Raw genomic sequence first — 19,476 nt, forward strand, 5'->3', positions numbered from 1 at the left:
ATTGCAAGATCAGTCTTTGATGAAAGACAGACATTATGGTAATAGTTATGTATCTGTCATTCTCAAATAAAGTTACTCTTCATTTAAAAAAAAAAGTGGAGGAATGCACAGGAAGTGATGCAAAAGAAAATGTCTTTAAAAGGAATTACAAATTCCTGTGAGAGTCAGTTCTTCATTCTTTGGAGTTGAGACTGGAGAATAATCTGCTTTATGGACCTGAGACCTGTTCCTGGTGAGGCTGTTCTTGAGAGATACTTTCCCAGGTCCTCAGCTTTGCCACCTCTCTGACTAAGGACTAATTCTCCCTGCCCAAGTTGAGCCAGGATCTGGGAGTAAATTACTTAGTGCTTAGGCTATATATCTTACCCTATCCTCTCTCTGATTTCTTACTTCACTCTTTCTATATTTTGTAAATAAAATGTAAGTAAATCTCTTTGGAAAAAAATTAAATTCCTGGTAACCCTATTTTAAATATAATCCAGTCCAACTTTTTTTATAAAATTAACCCCCTTTTCACCCTTTCATTACCTAATGTGTATGTTAATTATATCAAGCTAAACATTTTTCTGCTGAAAAACATGAAAAATATATCTGAAATCTTTCTCTAATTACAACAAAATTTCATTATAATCAGTAAATATAAAATTTAATATACAAAAGGAATATAAAAATTATAGCCTTTGAACTTAAATCTCAAAGTCTCATTGCACTAATGGATGAAGCTAATATCTATAAATACTTTGGTCTTCTCTAAAAGAGAAATCGAACCCATAGACATAAAAGAAAATTTTGTGGCTCAATATGTTGAGAAATTTACCAAAGTCCTGAAATATTAGCAGAATGAGAATCTGCACATATAAAAACAGGAATAATGTATACTTTCAGAACTGTCAAATGACTCATAGAAGACTATAAAAGTATCCTACCAAGAAATTCTTCAATATTAATGAAACACAGGATTGATCATCCAAGGTCGGTATATAAAGATTTAAAATACCTGCAAAAAAGTAGAAACAGAATTGATAAACATTCTGAGGGCTCAATACAAACAGATAAAAAAAAACCTGCAAGAATGCTTGTGGAATAAGCAGGCACCACTTCATTGTGCAAAAATAAAGCCTGATAACAGGTACATAATATTAGCTTTGTCACATGTAATCATTTACTTACTTTCCAAATAGAAGCATTTATCATGGTAATTTAGGACTAAATCATTACCACAAGAAGTGGCAGAAGGCTTATCCTTAATGATCCTGAAATTAATATTCAATAGAGATTAGGTAGTGAAATAATAGAAGCTATATACATGTTACTTCAGGACAAAAATTTAATCTCTACCAAATACCTAGAAACACATAACCAACAGTTTAGAGTATAGAATTATACTTCAAAACTTCAGTATCTTTGATGGACTCTTAGATGGGCAAATCCTAATGCTACAAATATAGACCTTGAAATATTCTTGTGCAGTCAACCAATAAACTGGAACCAGACCATCATCAAAAATTGAATTATTGCCCACAATTGCTTAGACAAGAGATTGATTCATAAAAACTGAAGAACATAATTTTAAGGGATATGGACATGAAATATGCACAATCTCTAAGCTTTATATCATGTAAAACTTTCAAAATATAGAGATCTAACATAAGAGATTAAAATCATGTGGAAAATGAAGGTTAATATGATCCTCGTTGTCTCTGGGCTACTGACATTGTACCAAAGTATGCCTTTGGTGAAGCTAAAAAGGATGAGCTCACATCCTAATACTTTAATTCAACTACTGAAGCTGCTATTTTTTAGACTTGTTCATAGAACATTAAGTTTAAATAAATAGTAGCAGAGTCGTGACTTGTCCCAGTACTGTTTCTATATAAACATCATCAAAAAAAGATAAGATAAATTTTAAAAGGAATGACTCTATCCTTTCTTTCTTTTTCTGCTGCTTTTTTGGGGAATACATCAAATGGAATTTAGTAGGTCTTTCTGTCCAATTTTCATTAAAGTGAGGAGATCTCTCTTTTATCTCTTCCTGGAAGCAAGGGCAATGGCAAATTTTTGTCAGGAGGTACAGGCATTAACCTAAACAAGCCCAAAATTGGTTCTCAAATTCCTAACTGCCTCTTCTGCTTCCTAACTTTCTTTGAGCATAAGTCAATGAATAGTTACTTGTTCCCCAGAAGAAGGTGATCTTTGTAACAACTTCTCAAAGGAGATTACTTCCACTATTGGGAGAATTCTACAAACAAAAAGACAAAGAAAGCCAAGTCAGGTAACAGGATGCCAAGAGATCTATATATTTTTTTCTGGTTTCAAATTTTTTAACATTATTTTATTTGGTCATTTCCAAACATTATTCACTGGAAACAAAGATCATTTTCTTTTCCTCCCTGCCCCCCTCTCCCACCACCTTTCCCTCTCCCATAGCTGACAAACGATTCCACTGGTTATCACATGTGTTCCTGTTTCTAACCCATTTCCATGTTGTTGGTATTTGCATTAGAGTGTTCATTTAGAGTCTCTCAGTCCTATCACCTCCACCCCTGTAGTCAGGCAGTTGCTTTTCCTCCTTGTTTTTACTCCCACAGTTTATCCTCTGCTTGTGGATAGTGTTTTTTAGATTCCTGCAAGTTGTTCTGGGACATTGCATTGACACCAATGGAGAAGTCCATTACCTTTGATTGTACCACAGTGTATCAGTCTCTGTGTATAATGATTTCCTGGTTCTGCTCCTTTCGCTCTGCATCACTTCTTGTTCCAGTCTCCATGGAATTCTTCTACTTTATTATTCCTTTTAGCACAATAGTATTCCATCACCAACAGATACCACAATTTGTTCAGCCATTCCCCAATTGATGGGCATCCCCTCATTTTCCAATTTTTGGCCACCACAAAGAGTGCAGCTATGAATATTCTTGTACAAGTCTTTTTCCTTATTATCTCTTTGGGGTACAAACCCAGCAGTGCTATAGCTGGATCAAAGGGCAGACAGTCTTTTATCACCCTTTGGGCATAGTTGCAAATTGCCCTCCAGAATGGTTGGATCAATTCACAACTCCACCAGCAATGAATTAATGTCCCTACTTTGCCACATCCCCTCCAGCATTCATTACTTTCCATAGCTGTCATGTTAGCCAATCTGCTAGGTGTGAGGTGATACCTCAGAGTTGTTTTGATTTGCATCTCCCTGATTATAAGAGATGTAGAGCACTTTTTCATGTGCTTATTAATAGTTTTGATTTCTTTGGCTGAGAACTGCCTGTTCATGTCCCTTGCCCATTTATCAATTGGAGAATGGCTTGATTTTTTGTACAATTGATTTAGCTCTTTGTAAATTTGAGTAATTAAACCTTTGTCAGAGGTTTTTATGAAGATTGTTTCCCAATTTGTTGCTTCCCTTCTGATTTTAGTTATATTGGTTTTGTTTGTACAAAACCTTTTTAATTTGATGTATTCCAGATTATTTATTTTGCATTTTGTAACTCTTTCTAAGTCTTGCTTGGTTTTAAAGTCTTTCCCTTCCCAAAGGTCTGACATGTATACTATTCTGTGTTCACCTAATTTTCTTATAGTTTCCTTCTTTATGTTCACATCATTCACCCATTTTGAATTTATCTTGGTGTAGGGTGTGAGGTGTTGATCTAAACCTAATCTTCCCCACACTGTCCTCCAATTTTCCCAGCAGTTTTTATGAAATAGTGGGTTTTTGTCCCAAAACCTGGGATCTTTGGGTTTGTCATATACTGTCTTGCTGAGGTCACTTACCCTGAGTCTATTCCACTGATCCTCCTTTCTGTCTCTTAGCCAGTACCAGATTGTTTTGATGACCGCTGCTTTATAATATAGTCTGAGATCTGGGACTGCAAGGCCCCCTTCCTTTGTATTTTTTTTTTCATTATTTCTCTGGATATCCTTGATCCTTTGTTCTTCCAAATGAACTTTGTTATGGTTTTTTCTAAATCAGTAAAAAAATTTTTTGGAAGTCCCATGGGTATGGCACTAAATAGATAAATGAGTTTGGGTAGGATGGTCATTTTTATTATATTGGCTCGTCCTACCCATGATCAGTTAATGTTCTTCCAATTGTTCAAGTCTAGTTTTTGTTGTGTGGAGAGTGTTTTGTAGTTGTGTTCATATAGTTCCTGTGTTTGTCTCAGGAGATAGATTCCTAAGTATTTTATTTTGTCTAAGGTAATTTTGAATGGGATTTCTCTTTCTAGTTCTTGCTGCTGAGCTGTGTTGGAAATATATAGAAATGCTGATGACTTATGTGGGTTTATTTTGTATCCTACAACTTTGCTAAAGTTGTTGATTATTTCAATTAGCTTTTTGGTTGAATCTCTAGGATTCTTTAAGTAGACCATCATGTCATCTGCAAAAAGTGATAATTTGGTCTCCTCCTTGCCTATTTTAATGCCTTCAATTTCTTTTTCTTCTCTAATTGCTATTGCTAGTGTTTCTAGTACAATGTCAAATAATAGAGGTGATAATGGGCATCCTTGTTTCACTCCTGATCTTAATGGGAATGGATTTAGTTTATCCCCATTGCAGATGATATTAGTTGATGGTTTTAGATATATACTGTTTATTATTTTTAGGAATGGCCCTTCTATTCCTATGCTTTCCAGTGTTTTTAATAGGAATGGTTGTTGCATTTTATCAAAGGCTTCTTCTGCATCTATTGAGATAATCATGTGGTTCTTGTAGTTTTGCTTGTTGATGTGGTCAATTATGTGGATGGTTTTCCTAATATTGAACCAGCCCTGCATCCCTGGTATGAATCCTACTTGATCATGGTGAATGATTCTTCTGATCACTTGCTGGAGTCTTTTTGCTAGTATCCTATTTAAGGTTTCTGCATCTATATTCATTAGGGAGATTGGTCTATAATTTTCTTTCTCTGTTTTTGTCCTGCCTGGCTTTGGAATCAGTACCATATTTGTGTCATAAAAGGAGTTTGGTAGAATTCCCTCTTTGCTTATTATGTCAAATAGTTTGTATAGTATTGAAGTTAGCTTTTCCGAGATCTATATTTATTACTTACAGAGACAATACAGACAGAGACAGGCCAGAGATGAAAATGAAATAATGGTTTGGTGGTCCCACAAAGTGTTTTAAGTGCTAATGTTTCAAGAATAAATATCCCATAAGAGTATCATAGAATCAATATCCCATAAGAGTATCATAGAAATGGGTTGCTATTTCATATTTTAATTATTTGTCATCTTGCAAATATAATGTATTTGTTTTAAACATTATTTTAGGGTAGAAGAAATAATGGTTGCCATGTACTTGAGTACCTTTATAGAATAGTTCTTATTAATCTGTTCTGGGGAGATCATACACATAACTCATTCATTCACTTTGTTTTCAAGATTTTCTTAAGAGATTTACTCTAGAATGGAAGGATAACAAGTGAAAAAAGGCTGATCCTCTCTCTTTGAGATCATCCTCTCCCCAGGGACTGATTTTTGTTTTTATGAGCCCAAAGTCAGGCCTCTTGGCCTCTTGGCAGAGAGTATTTCTCAACTGATGAGAATGTAATGTCTCCTCTAAGTTATCCAGAAAATGTGGCAGCTACTTTGTCTGTCTTCAAGGCACTTTCTGGATATTCACATCTTCATTGAGCTAGGGGCTCAGAAATCTCAAATCCAGTGGTATTGTAAGCTCATACCAGATGGAATCTAGGAGGAGTTTGAAAACTGCAATTACACTAGTCAATGACTATTCGTCCCTTTCTTATTTGTAAAATAAATTAAAAGTTGACTCTGTATCCTATACTGTTTTGGAGTACTTCAATAATAGTCATTCTATGTAGAGTCCACAACACAGGAGATGTAGATTCTTGGACTAACTTTATCATTAATTCAATGCATAACCTTTCATTGCTTATATTATATTTCTAGGTCTCAGTTTCCTCATATATAAAATAAAGACAAACTAAATGGTCTCTTCCCAGTCAAATGATTTGTGATTTTAGGGAAAAGAAGGAATAATCACAAAGAAGGGGATTTCCACATGGCAAATATGTAAACAATTTCAGACATTCCTCAAGGTTCTATTTGCTTACTTCCTTGGGATCAGGATAGTATGGAACCTTTCAACAAAGTAAGGGATAAGCAAGGAGCTTATCTTACCCCTCCAACCACTGCTGGCACATAGTAGCAAAGTCCAGGAACTAAGACTGGCAACAAGAAATGCTCATCCCTTCAAGGGTCACACGGTCTAAATCAGCTCTTAAAGCAAATCATTTTTTGTTGTTTTGTTTTGCATTTAAGGACACTGAGCTGACCCACTGAAACTTGCAGAGTTAACTACAGATCTTCAAGACACTGGATGAATGGAGAGATAAACATGGCATTCCTCTGGATCTCCTTGCTAGTTTTCCTGGGCTCAGGTTCTGGATGTTATCATCCTATCTGCCACTGTTTTGATGGGGTTTTCATCTGCCAAGAAAGCAAAGTGACCGAGATTCCTTCAGACATTCCTCGCAACGCTGTTGAATTGTGAGTAATTGAGGGAACAGCTGTGTGGTTGGCACCTGGGTCTTATGTGTCATTGTAATTTTGCTATTAAACCATTTCTGTCCTTCCTGGAGGCTCAGTTAAAACCAGTTCCTCTTTTCCACATATCTTTTGACTCTTAGTTTCCCAAAGATAATAGGTGAGTGAGAGATTCTTGGAGAACTTTCAAAGAAAATTATATGAAATGAGATTCCCAAGGGAAAGGGAAAGATAAAGTGGAATCAAAATTGCAAATTATTTGGGAGTTTTATTCCATAATTTTTGTAGAAGTCAAAAAATGAAGATATTGCTTTTATGAAAGCTATATCTTAGAGAAAGAAATTGGGCTTTGGACAGAGATAGATTCAACAGTGTTGTCTACCGAGATTTGGAATACTGATATGGTCTTCTAGGGACAGCTATATATTTCCCAAACAAAAATGTTCATCTAGATTCTCTGAGGCTTTTCTTCCAGAGGGAAATAATGAGGGGAAGCTTTCTCAGGCAGTTAGGAAATTAATTTTCTGCTCGATTCAGTTCAACTCAGCTCAACTCAGATCTTACTGAGATCCTACTATGCACACAGTTCTTTTCTAGATGCAGAAATTTCCCCTCAACTCCTACTTAATCACTTATTTTGAGAAATCTTATTGATATACTCCATCTCTAGATCACCTAATTTTCTAACATATTCTTCCCTTATCTCTCATGACAAATCAAGAGAGAGAGAGAGAGAGAGAGAGAGAGAGAGAGAGAGAGAGAGAGAGAGAAGAAATGAGAAAGAAAACAATCCAGCAAATCAAACCAACTTTGACAAGATAGGCAATATTTCATATCTGTATTACCACACCTTCCCTCCTTTCCCCACCTTCACCTTTTGTAAAGAAAAAAAAAGGATGTATTTTCTCAACTCTTTGCCAGGAACAAGCTTTCTTTGAGTCACTTTAAAAGGAAAGAGAATTCTGTGAAATCATATGGGAGGATTCTTAGAGATCAACTAGATGTTATTTTACAGATGAGAAAACAAAAGTTTCATGAAGGTCAGTAATTTGCCTAAGGTGCCACAGATAATAATAAAAGGAACACCCATTTACAGAGGACTGAAATTTGCAAAGCACTTTACAGATTAATACAATAATCTTGAGTGGTAGGTTCTATTATTACCCCCATTTTATAGATGAAGAAATTGAACCCAGAAACAGTTAAATGAACTGCCCAGAGTCACAGAGAAATAAGTGGATAGATAAACATGGATTCAAACACAGATTTTGCTGATTCTAAAATCTCGTACTCTAATATACCACCTAATCAATGACGGTCGTAAAATCAGAACTCTGAGCTCCTCCCACCGTGCTGTTCTGCCAGTAATAGATGACAATGGTTTAACTGCATGATTTAATTTGGTTTATGCCATGGTTAAAATGGTTTAATTTGTGTTTATGCCATGGGTTACCCCTTAATAATTTAAGATAGGCACATTTTCCCCACATGAAGCAGGAGCAATTTCTCACAAAATCCAGTATTTCAACGTAAAATATTCCCGGTGCACTCCTTCTGTTTGAAAACTTTCTTCTAATCTCCCCTGAAACTATGAATGACTTGATCTATGGCAAAATTCATTTTTTCCCATTGCTCATTCTGCTGAGGGACCAGTCTCTGGCAGATTATTGGAGGTGAGGCTGATGTAATAATCACACACAGCCTCTTAACAGGTGCACTTCACTCATCCCCAAGAATCCTGGATCATAGCACCAAGACTTGGAATTGGAAGGCACCATAGAGGTCACCTAGTCCAACCTCTTCATCTTTTAATTGGGGAAACTGAGAGTCAAAGAACATAGTCAACATTCTCAAGGTTACCAAAGTGCCAGAGTCATAAGCCAAACCCAAGCCTTTTATTCTAAATCCAGCAGTCTTTCCGTTCCCTTGCTCTGAGTCCCATCATGCTTTCTAAAGCAAAGTATGTTTACAAAGGAGCAGAGAAACAGTTGTCAGTGTATGTGTTTTGGCTACACTGTCCCAAATCAGACAGTAGATTGTGACTAGGCTAAAAATGGACCTGCCTAAGAAGACAGCCTGGCTACATTGAGATTATTACAAATCTGGCAAAGACCCATTGTGGATCAGCTCCAGAAACAAACTAACTGGCCTTTCTCAGACCATTTCTTCACTGCTTCCCCTTTCATCTCATTATTCCTCCATTTATTAGTGAATGAAAATGACAACCTATATCAGATAGGATTCCTCAGCTTCTTTCTGGAACTAAAAGTACATTTTCAGGGCAACAGAATTAATTGCTTCTGGCCTCCATTACACTCAGAGGTTATCTTCTTCACGCTCCTCTCCCACCACTGCCAATCCTTCATAAGACAACAGCTTAGGGAGTGGTTGGGGCATATGATGGCAGAGGCTCAGCAACACTTGTCTATCTATCTCATTTTAGCTAGGCTTGTGTTGTCCAAACTTCAAATTATTCTTTACAATCTTGCACTGCTAGAAACCCTGTATGTAATTACTACACCATCTACTACAATTACCTTTTGTCATTTATGCTATAAGGCAGCTTCTCATCTAAAATGTTTTTATTCACCTTTATAGTTTCTGTGAGAATCTTGACAGTTGAGAATTGGGGCAAAAGAAACCAGATAACAACAAATCAGACCTAGAGCATTAGTTCAATTTATTAAGTCACTTATCTTTTTTTTTTTTTAAACACAAGTAGGCAATCAACCTAAGGACCATAATTTTAAGTTCAGTTTTCCCATATTCAGTGCAATCCACTACCACCCCTGTCTCCCCCAAAAGGAATATTCTGAGGCCTAAGTTTTTTAAAAGAGAACAAGTTCTTCATTACACAATGAGGTAACAGATTTTGTAAAATGAAGCACCCTTGGAAGAGGAAACACAGTAAATTAAATTCACAGGAAGATGTAAATAATGGATAGCAAAGTCTTTCCTAAAAGCAAGTGTTGTGAGGTAGGGTGGGGAGCAAAAGCATAGAGCTTGAGTTGTCAGAGGGAAAAATGAAGGGACGCAAAAAAAGAAAAGGCTATGGACTCCCAAGATAATTTTCAGCAACTTCACAATTTTGCCAAGAGACAATATTCTGGACCAACACATTTCCAGTTTTATGGGAAATTTTCTAACTAATATCAGTCTCAGTTACCTCATCTGTAAAATGGAGAAAATAAGTTATTGTAATGAACAAATCAAGTAACAGTTGTAAATTATATATAAATACTGAGATGATAATGATAATTATAATGAGAAGGATATTGCTCTGAAATCAAGAAACAGCATTTTAAAGGCTTATTGATTGATTGATTCAATAGAGATAATATTCTCCTGACTATTTAACAGGGCAGCTAGATGGTAGAGTAAATAATGCTGGACTTGTATTAGGAGGACCTGAGTACAGATCATACTTCAGATACTTACTAGCTATGTGATACTAGGCAAACTGTTCATTGTTAATTGCTCTCAGTCTCAGTTAACATTTTTATAAAATAGGAATGCTAATATTCCTGCTTCCTAGGAATATTTCAAATATTAAATGATGTAACAAATGCAAAGTGATTTTCAAACCATAAGGTGCCATGTAAATTTTAGCTATAATTATAATAGAACTATTTAGAGGAGATGTCAGCAATTCCCTTTTTTTGCCAAAATGGATTAGGTAAAAAAAAATGGGAGAAACCTTGCCTTGACTAATGGGGAAAGAAAAGCCAGACAGAAGAGGTACACAAGTTAAAAGGTTGTTTGTTTTTTACTTTGTATCAACATATTTTGATTTTCTATCTCCTTCATTTCTATAACTATTTTAAGGTGGTTTTGCTGTGTATTTGTATTGGAAGCCAGGAAATTTTTAAATAAATCAAAATCCAGAAATGGTGTAGGAATGGAAGGGCATTTGTCTAATTTAAAAAGAACTGGGACAAGAGGACCTGGGTCAGTGGCCGTCCATCTAAACTCTGAGATGAAATATTTCGGCTGAACCAGTATTTTCTGAGTTTAGGGATTGACTGTGAGGTTTATCGCCTGTAGTGGAGGTGGGTAGGTGGGAGGGGTCCTTCTCTTCATAGCCTGTAATTGCTTAATCCATCACCATGTCAGAGCTTTCACTTTTGCTCAGGTTCATCTGGGCAAAAAACTACTCACACATTTTACCATCTACATTTTTTATACTGTCATTCCCCCTGACTTCCAGCCTCTGCCCTGAGCTCATTAGAGGAGAATTCATTCCAGGTACCTCATCACTATCACCTTGGCATTCTGATCTGATATGAGCTGGGTATGCTGATATTTAGATGAAAGGAAGAAAAATGCCATCAGGAGATAACTCTTAAGTCTCTGTATTTCCTTCCATTTCTTTCTTCCTTCTACCTGACTATTCTGACTCTCTGCCACTAAGCCATGCAGAAAAGGTGGGCCAGTCTGGACTTTGGCAAAGCTCTGTCCAATAGAGGCGGGTTGTACATTAATGACTTAAGAGAAATTCCTTTCACTAAAGCCTTCCTCTTATGTCTAAAGGTGACCCCAGGTCATGAAGGCTATGCCAGCAGAATAATAACAGGAGTGGGACTTGAGTAGGCTATATATGTAGACCAATAATAAACAAGGCAATGTTTGGCCAAGCTAGTGGACAGGAACCAATCAATAGTATTGATAATTCATGTGTGTACATGTATGTGCCAGTACAAATTAATGAAATCTTATGAGAAAAAAAATACTTTAAAAAAGAAATTACTTTAAGGTAAGAAGAAGGTTGTTGGGCGGGATTTTGAACTATTAAGTAGTAACATAAAACTTTGGACTTAAATGATATTTAGGGTTTACCTAGAGGCAGTATTTATTATAGAGTGAAAAGAGTTGAACTAGGTAGGAATCAAGAAACTCATATTTGGATCTCAGCTCTGCCACTAACTTGTGTGATCTTGGAAAAGTCATTTAAACTCTCTGTACCTCATTTTTCCATTTGTGAAATTGAGATAAAATTATGCTGACCTTCTGTGACCTTTTTGAGGATCCTATGAGATGTAAAAGTGACTTTTTCAATACAAATTATCATACAGTCCTGCCAAAAATAAAAAAAAAATATCAAGTTCACTCACAAGATTTCTCTCTTGGGGTCAGAAAAGTTGCCCACTGCTCTTCTCAGGTATATTTCAGAGAATAAACCTATGGTCTGGACATAGTCAGAAGATTCCAACTTTTATCTTACCTTGAAGGATGAATCATGGAATCTGAGAAGCCAACACTGGAATTAGCTTTATCTTGTCTGGATCTGAGTGCCCCTGGGATAATGTGTGGGGGAGACCTGAAGAAGCTAGTGAATAGCTTTATCCTTCAGTGACAGAGTGGAAATAGAAGTCTTTTCTCTTAGGATACAGATGGGGAGTTCAAAAAACAGTAAAAGAATGTTGTGATAGAGACATGAGAGAGAGATTTTGTAGAACTTGTGGACCAAGAGTCAAGAGAAGATTCCAACGGAATGTCCCCAGTTGTGAGTAGTTTGAGCTGAGGGGGGTGAAGGAGGGGGGCTTTGTGGACTTGGTGTGTGACTGGGAGACACACACTCTCTCCCTGGAGGTTTGAAGTCAGCTGAAAGACTTTTGTGAGGCTGATTGGATTTTTTGTTGTCTCTGACTCTGAGCAGTTGAAGTTGACACTGAGAAGAGAAACTTGACTTTTGGGACTTGATCTCTGACTCTCTGGCTCTGAGCAGTGGAAGCTGATCAGGGGAGAAGCTTTTGAGTTGGTGGTCTATAAAAGAGTTGAGCTAACCAGGAGAAAAGGAGAGACTTTGAACTTTGTTTCTTTCTGGGTAAAACTGAGATCTGACTGATTTGTGAAGAAGAAGAAAGATTTTGAAAAGGCTGCTGTCCTCCATCTTCACACTTGTGACTCTTAGACAGTTAGGGAGATGGAGGACAATAGCAGTTCAAAATCTTCTTTCTTCTTCACAAGAAATCAATAAGGTCTCTCAGCTTAAACCCAGATAGAAACAAAGTTCAAAGTCTCTCCTTTTCTCCTAGCCAGCTCAACTCTCTAATAGACCACCAACTCAAAAGCTTCTCCCCTGATCAGCTTCTACTGCTCAGAGTCAGAGTCAGAGACCAAGTCCCAAAAGTCAAGTTTCTCTTCTCAGTGTCAACTTCAACTGCTCAGAGTCAGAGACAACAAAAAATCCAATCAGCCTCACAAAAGTCTTTCAGTTGACTTCAAACCTCCAGGGAGAGAGTGTATGTCTCCCAGTCAGAGACCAAGTCCACAAAGCCCCTCCCGCCCCTCAGCTCAAACTGCCAACAATTGGGGACATTCCACTGGAATCTTCTCTTGACTCTTGTTCTACAAGTCCTGCAAAATTTTTCTCTCTCATGTCTCTATCACAATGTCTAGCCTGGGCCAAAGAAGCATCAAAAAGAAAAAGAAGGAATAGAAAAGTCAGGAGGAGGAGAAAGAAGGGAAGAGGAGAGACAGGAAGACAGAGGGAGAAAGAAAATCAAGGGAAACTGAGGCTGAAAGAGACTAATTCATTTGCTCAAGGTTATATAGCTAAAGAATTCTATGAAATAGAATTGGAATTTTAGTCTTCATGACTTTAGGCATGGTTTACTGCTTTTTATACCACCTTGTTTATTCCTAATACCTCATAGTTATTCTGATGCATGAGACTTCTATCCCATTGAGAATTTCTTATAATAACAAGGACATCATCATATTTCCTAATTCTGTACTAGATTTAACATTATCTATCCCACCTTCGCATCATTCCTTCTCAGCAAAACTCTGCACCTACCAGTAATGAAACCTGTGTCCAGAATTTAGAGTTTTATCAAGGCGCAAGAGAGTCACACTCTCAGCAGAGGTATCAGAGAGAAGACTATAGAAGCAGCTGCAGAATGGAACACATTTAGAGAGAAAAAGAAGGAAATTGTACAGCAATGGAAGTCTCCTCTAATGCAGCAGATGAACTCTACCCAGAGAATTGGCTGAAAGCTATAATTTACTGAGGGTTATTATTGGCAACTGAAGAAGCAGTTTTGATAGCTCAGAATTGCACTTGCTTTGGGAGGACAAAATTACCCTGTTTACTTATGGGTATATGCTGTCCTTTTGTGCCCAGGCCTAAATACCAAGAAAACTCATCACTTTGAAGTGGGACAGAGTGGTCAAGATAGGGAAATTCACATGACCTTGTCTTGTGGTTCCCAAAGTTGTCCACTAGGTCACCTACCTACTATGGTTGGTTGGACTTTTCATTCTTCCTTCTCTTCTTCCCCATCCTCCCTTTAAAAAGTTAAGCAGACTCAAGAGCACTAACTTTACACTTTGCAAGCTTGCCTCTTATCCTTGTTTTCCCCTTTATTATCTGCGTGACTTTGGGCAAGTTGCTTAACCTCTCTAGCACTCAGTTTCTTCATTTGCAAAACCAGGGCATCTGAGGTCTCTTCCAGTTCTAAATCTGATTATATTTAGACTTACTGGACAATAGTAATAGCTTGTGTTTTCAACAAGAACAAATAGTAGAGGTAAAGATTATTTTTATTTACCTTGTAGTTGATTCTAAGATCTGAGTGTTTATTTCTGATTTGACCTCCTCCTTCAGTGTCTTAGATTTAGAGAATGTTTTCTTCCTCTGACCTGAGTCTGACATTGCCTTGTTCTTTAGTATGTAATGTAACTGTTGACCTAAAAGTCTTGAGGCTATGGGCAAAGCCATTGGAATAAAGTCAAACAAAAGCTCTACTAGTAATCTGCAATACCGATGTTTAATTTTATGGAAGACTAGAGTCTTTTCTCAGCTATCACCCTCAATCTAAGAAAACTGAAAAAATATTTTATTGTTTAGATAGTAATGTGATTTCTGATTCCCCATCTTTAAGCTTGAGGGTAGTCTCTTGTAGAAGAGGATGATATGATGATATGAACCTGGGGTTCACAAGATTAAGCCAACTGTTGAGTAAACTGGACAATTCTTGTTTCAGAAAGCAATTTTCCCAATTTCAAATGGCTTTCTAAGGGTTCACATCATAACAACTCAGGTTTGTTTTGTGTTTTATGGTATAGGGAGTACTTCCTCCCAACAACTCAATGAAAAAAATAGTGCAAATATTACTATTCTGATTTCATTAATAAAAAATAAAAGATTCTTCAGTTTCACAGGAGGTTATTGATTTCTCGGGGTCATCTAGCCATTAATTGTATTAGTGAGGATTCTAAAGTAGATCTTTTCCCTTCAAATTCTATATTCTCTTAATATATCAATTCGATTCAAGGCAACAATTATTAAGGATTTACTATGTCCAAGACACTATGCTAGACATTTAGGATAGAGATATAAAAACAAAATCCCTGCCCCAAGAAGCTTTCCTTATATTTGGAGAATACATGTTATCGTTCAGTCATGTCTAACTGTTTGTGATCCTGCTTAGGGTTTTCCTGACAAAGATGCTTGAGTGGTTTGCTATATCCTTGAGGTAAACAGGGTGAAGTGCCTTGTCCAGGGTCACATTGCTAGTAAGATTCTGAGGCCAAATGTGAATTTGTGAAGATGAATCTTCCTGACTCCAGGTCCAGAGTTCTATCTACTTACCACAGAACTACCTACCACATCTATACAAATATGAATAGAAACTTCAAATATCATTGCAGAGCTACTTAGATGTGAAATGAGTAGTATCACCTGGGATTAATAGAGATCTATATTTTTGAGATGAGCATTGTCTCCCTACCAAGACATAATCCAGGATTCTTCCTAAAACAAATACTCCCTCTTATGCCTCATATTTAGCTTGCTGTAAAAATGCATAACTGGTATTCCCATCTCTCTTTGCCCTCTCAATTCTATTCTATATGTTGTTCACAGTTATCTCATTCCTAAACTTCCCTGGTTATTTTTAGAAGTCACTATCAGATGAATTTCAATCTCCCTATTCTGCCTTTGAAGCTTTTCCCAGCCTGGTCCCTATCTAGCTCTCTAATCTCCTTTCTCAATACTTCTCAGTACTGCAATACAATATAATCCCATATGACAAATATTTGTTCCAAGTTCCTACAGTTTGCAAAGTTCTGAGCTAACTACTGAGGAGAGAAAGTCAAAATGAAAAGCTGCCCTTGCTCTCCAAAACTGTGTGTTCTATTTAGTTGCACCAGGGAGGCAAAGATGTTCTACTCACCATTCCTGGACAACACCAAACCTTAGTTATTTTGGGATGGGTGGGGCTGAGGGGATTGCTTTTGTTTTTGTTTTTTGCTTCATAAAGTTCCTTCCTCACTTGTCTCCTCTTAGCTGTATTCTACTCACCCATCTTTAAGGCCCTATTCAAATTCTTCTACCTTCATGAAGCATCTTAAGACCATTCCAGCTGACAATAATTTCTCCTTCCTCTCAATAGTGCTTCTTAACTCTTTGAGAAACTATCATAAGAACATATTTCTATGGGAGAGGAGAGATAAGGAGGATTCTTTTGGAAAAGCTTAACTTGAGGTGTCTGTAGGACATACAACTTGAGATGTCCAGAAGGCGGTTGGTGATAGAAATCTGGAACTCAGGACAGAGATTAGGACTAAAGTATAATTCTTAGTTATTTTCACTCTTCCCACCATATCCAAGCTGTTGCAGATTTCATTTTGCAACGTCTCTCAAATATGCCTCCTTCCCTCCTCTAGCACTGCCAGTTCTCTAGTATACATCTCCATCAACTCACACCTTGATATCTGCAATAGTCTGCTAGTGGGTCTGCCTTCCTTACATCTCTCCCAATTCTATTTCATCCTCCATTCAGACATTAAAATGATTTTCCCAAAATTCAAGTCTGTTCATGTTACTCCTTTAGCCAATAAATTCCGATGGTTTCCTATCACCACGAGAACAAAATATATGTCTTTCACATTCAAAACATTAGCTTCTCCTCCTACTTTTCTAGTCTTCTTAAACTTTAATCCTCATAGTTATTTGATCAAGTGACACTAGCCTTTATTAAGAGAGAAGACTCAGAGGCACAGAGGGAGGGTGAGATTAGCACACTATATAGGTAGCTAGGTGGTACAGTGAATTGAACACTGAACATGAAGTCAGAAATATTTAAGTTTATGCCCAAAGAGCTCTAAAATGATATCTACCTTTTGATGCAACAATACCACTATTAAGACTATGTAATAAAAAATGAGAAAAGGATCTATTTGTACAAAAATATTTACAGTGTTAAAAAGTATTTTTGTGTTGGCAAAGAATTTGAAATTGAGTGGATATCTATCAACTTGAGAAAGGCTGGATGACTTGTGGTATATGGTTGTAATTGAATACTATTATGCTATAATAAATATTTAGTAGGATGATTTTAGAAAAACTTGGTAAGACTTGCATGAACAAAATGAAGTGAGTAGAACCAGAAGATACACTAACAGCAATATTGTTCGATGAACAAGTGTAAATGACCTACATATTCTCAGCAATGCAGTGATACGAGATAATCTCAAAGACTAGTTATGAAAAATGTCAACCACTTTCAGAGAAAAAAATTATGAGTTTGGATGTGTACCAAAACATACTATATTTCACTTTCTTCCTTTTTTTGTCATGATCTATTCAACAAAATGACTACTATAGAATGAGGTTTTAAATGATCACACATGTAAAATCTATATCAGATTGCTTACCATTTCAGGAAGGAGAAAAGGAAAGAGGAAGAGAGGAAGGAAGAGAATTTTGGGGGAAAATTTGATAAATATTAAATTATTTTTACATGTACCTGGGGTAAAATATTTTTTAAAAGGAAACACATGAGTTCAAATCTACCCTCAGATACTTACTAGCAATGTGATCCTAGGCAAGTCACTTGTTTGTTTCATTTTAATCAACTGTATAATAGAGAAAAATAACAGCACCTACCTCTAAGGGTTGTTGTGAGAATTAATTAAGATCATTTTATAAAGTGCTTAAACTAGTTCCCAGCATGGAATAGTTACTTAATAAATATTTATTCCCTTATCCTTTATTTGATTTTTTATATATAAAATGAGGGGTTGGCACTAAAGAATCTCTAAGTTTCTTATTGCTCTAATTTTAGATATCCAACTCAACAAATAAGTTGTTGTTCATCCTTCTATTTTTGAAAAGGACTAATGACATCATAAACTGATGCCTTGATTTGCATGTGAATTGGATGAAAGTGAGCAAAGTCATCTGCTTCACTTTCTTCCAAAGTCATTGAATTCCAATAGCAGGACAAAAGTCAGAATGACTGTTGATGGTCGGGATGCAATGGATGGCTTTGACATCTTTGATGTCTGACTAAGCTCTAAGCATTCCATAGTACCTACATCTATCATCTTCATGACCACTGGAACAAATTGTTCTCATCCCCTCATTCTCCTGGAGAGAAGCCTTCACACACTTGGGTTACACATCTCCCTAACTCACCAACAGATTTGAGTCCTGTCCATTAAACTCAACCTGATTTCACCCATCTGTCCAGACATTTTACCACGGTGTGGCCAATGGGAATGCTACAGATTCTTGTAGTCACAAATGAGAGTTCGGTGACAGGTGTATACCAAAAATGGATGAGAAGCCCTTAAAAGGGCCTGGGAAGTTATATCACTAGGAGGGCTAGTCTTCTTTGAACACCTCATACACCTCCACAAATAAGAAGTTGCTAGGCCTATGTTAGGCAATAGGAGTATAAATGTAAAAACTAAACAGTTCAGATCTTCTAGGAATATACATTTATTCTTTTGGAATGCCTGTGTGAGTAACTCAGACCATCATCACTTGGTGCTGTTCTCTTACTGATATGGTGTTTTTCCCTTCAACAAACACTCAAGTATCAACTATGTTCAATGGATGGTATCCCTAATTTCCACTTAATTACCAATTAAAGTTGTTTTTCTCTTATATTGCTTTATATCTACCCATTTAAGAGAAAGGGAGTAATCACATGTAAACTTTAGCTATTCTGATTTTCCAGATGAGAAGACTGACTGAATAGTTACAAGTAACTTGCCCAAATGTAATGTAGCTGAGACTTTGAGTTGAATATAAAAGTAGGTCTTCTACTAGAGCCCCAGTGGTCCCCTTATTATTCTGTACTATCTACTGAGATAGACATGTTATCTTTGATTTGAGTCTAGCCTGGGCCAAAGCTGGAAGGGACATCTAATATACTAGCACCCAAAAAGCTCTCAACGGGATGGAACGTTTGGCTGAAACTAGTCAGATAAAATACAACATAAACACCTTGGTAGAAAAGCAAATTTACTTGTACAATTATAAAATGGGAAGAACTGACTTAGAAGCAGTTAATACACAAAATAAGTAGAGTATATAATTGATGTCAAGCTCAATGTGAGCATGAATATCACAGTTGCCCCTCATCCAAAAAAATAAACATAATGTATTCTTAGGCTGTATTAATTGAATATCTTATCTAGGAAAAAGGAATATTCTCATGTCATAGAACCCTTACCTTATTATGTGTTAGATTCCATACTAAGTGATGATCCTAAGACAAAAGAGCAGAAAGGGCTAAACAATTGGGGTCAAGTGGCTCACCTAGGGTCACAAAGCTAGGAAGTGTTTGAGGCCATATTTGAACACAGGATCTCTAGGCTCTAGGCTCTGATCTCTATTCACAGAACCACCAAACTGCCCCTTTCATTCCATATATTAAAAGAATTATTGATGAGTAAATCCAAAAGAAGACAAAAGAGGTACAAAGGACCTAGAAATATATACTACTTTTGGATAGTTGAAGTACATGGCAAGAAAAGAGAACATTTTTCTTTGAGGGATGGGGATTAGAAAACAGTAGTTATCCTTAGTTAACTAAAAGCTATCCCACAGAGGAAATTAGTTTCATTCTTTGCATCTATAGGGAATCTGGAGTAGGACAGATGGGTGGAAATAGGATAGCATAGTGTAGCTCAATAAAAAGAATTTTCTAAAAATGAAATAGGCTAATTTGTAGGA

General features: G+C 36.6%; 1 protein-coding gene across 2 annotated transcripts in view; it reads left to right on the plus strand.

Moving 5' to 3' along the window:
• The first annotated feature begins 6,139 nt into the window (after positions 1–6,139).
• Positions 6,140–19,476, plus strand: part of FSHR (follicle stimulating hormone receptor) — a 283,858-nt gene continuing 270,521 nt past the window's right edge. Inside the window, exon 1 of one of the 2 annotated variants that reach the window (XM_007476841.3) lies at positions 6,140–6,506. In XM_007476841.3, the coding sequence (XP_007476903.2) occupies positions 6,337–6,506 (170 nt within the window). In that variant the 5' untranslated portion in view covers positions 6,140–6,336. The remainder of the gene's footprint in view (positions 6,507–19,476) is intronic. The other variant, XM_001375445.5, reaches the window with a different exon arrangement.

This window comes from Monodelphis domestica, chromosome 1, assembly GCF_027887165.1.
Source record: "Monodelphis domestica isolate mMonDom1 chromosome 1, mMonDom1.pri, whole genome shotgun sequence".
NCBI lineage: Eukaryota > Metazoa > Chordata > Mammalia > Didelphimorphia > Didelphidae > Monodelphis > Monodelphis domestica.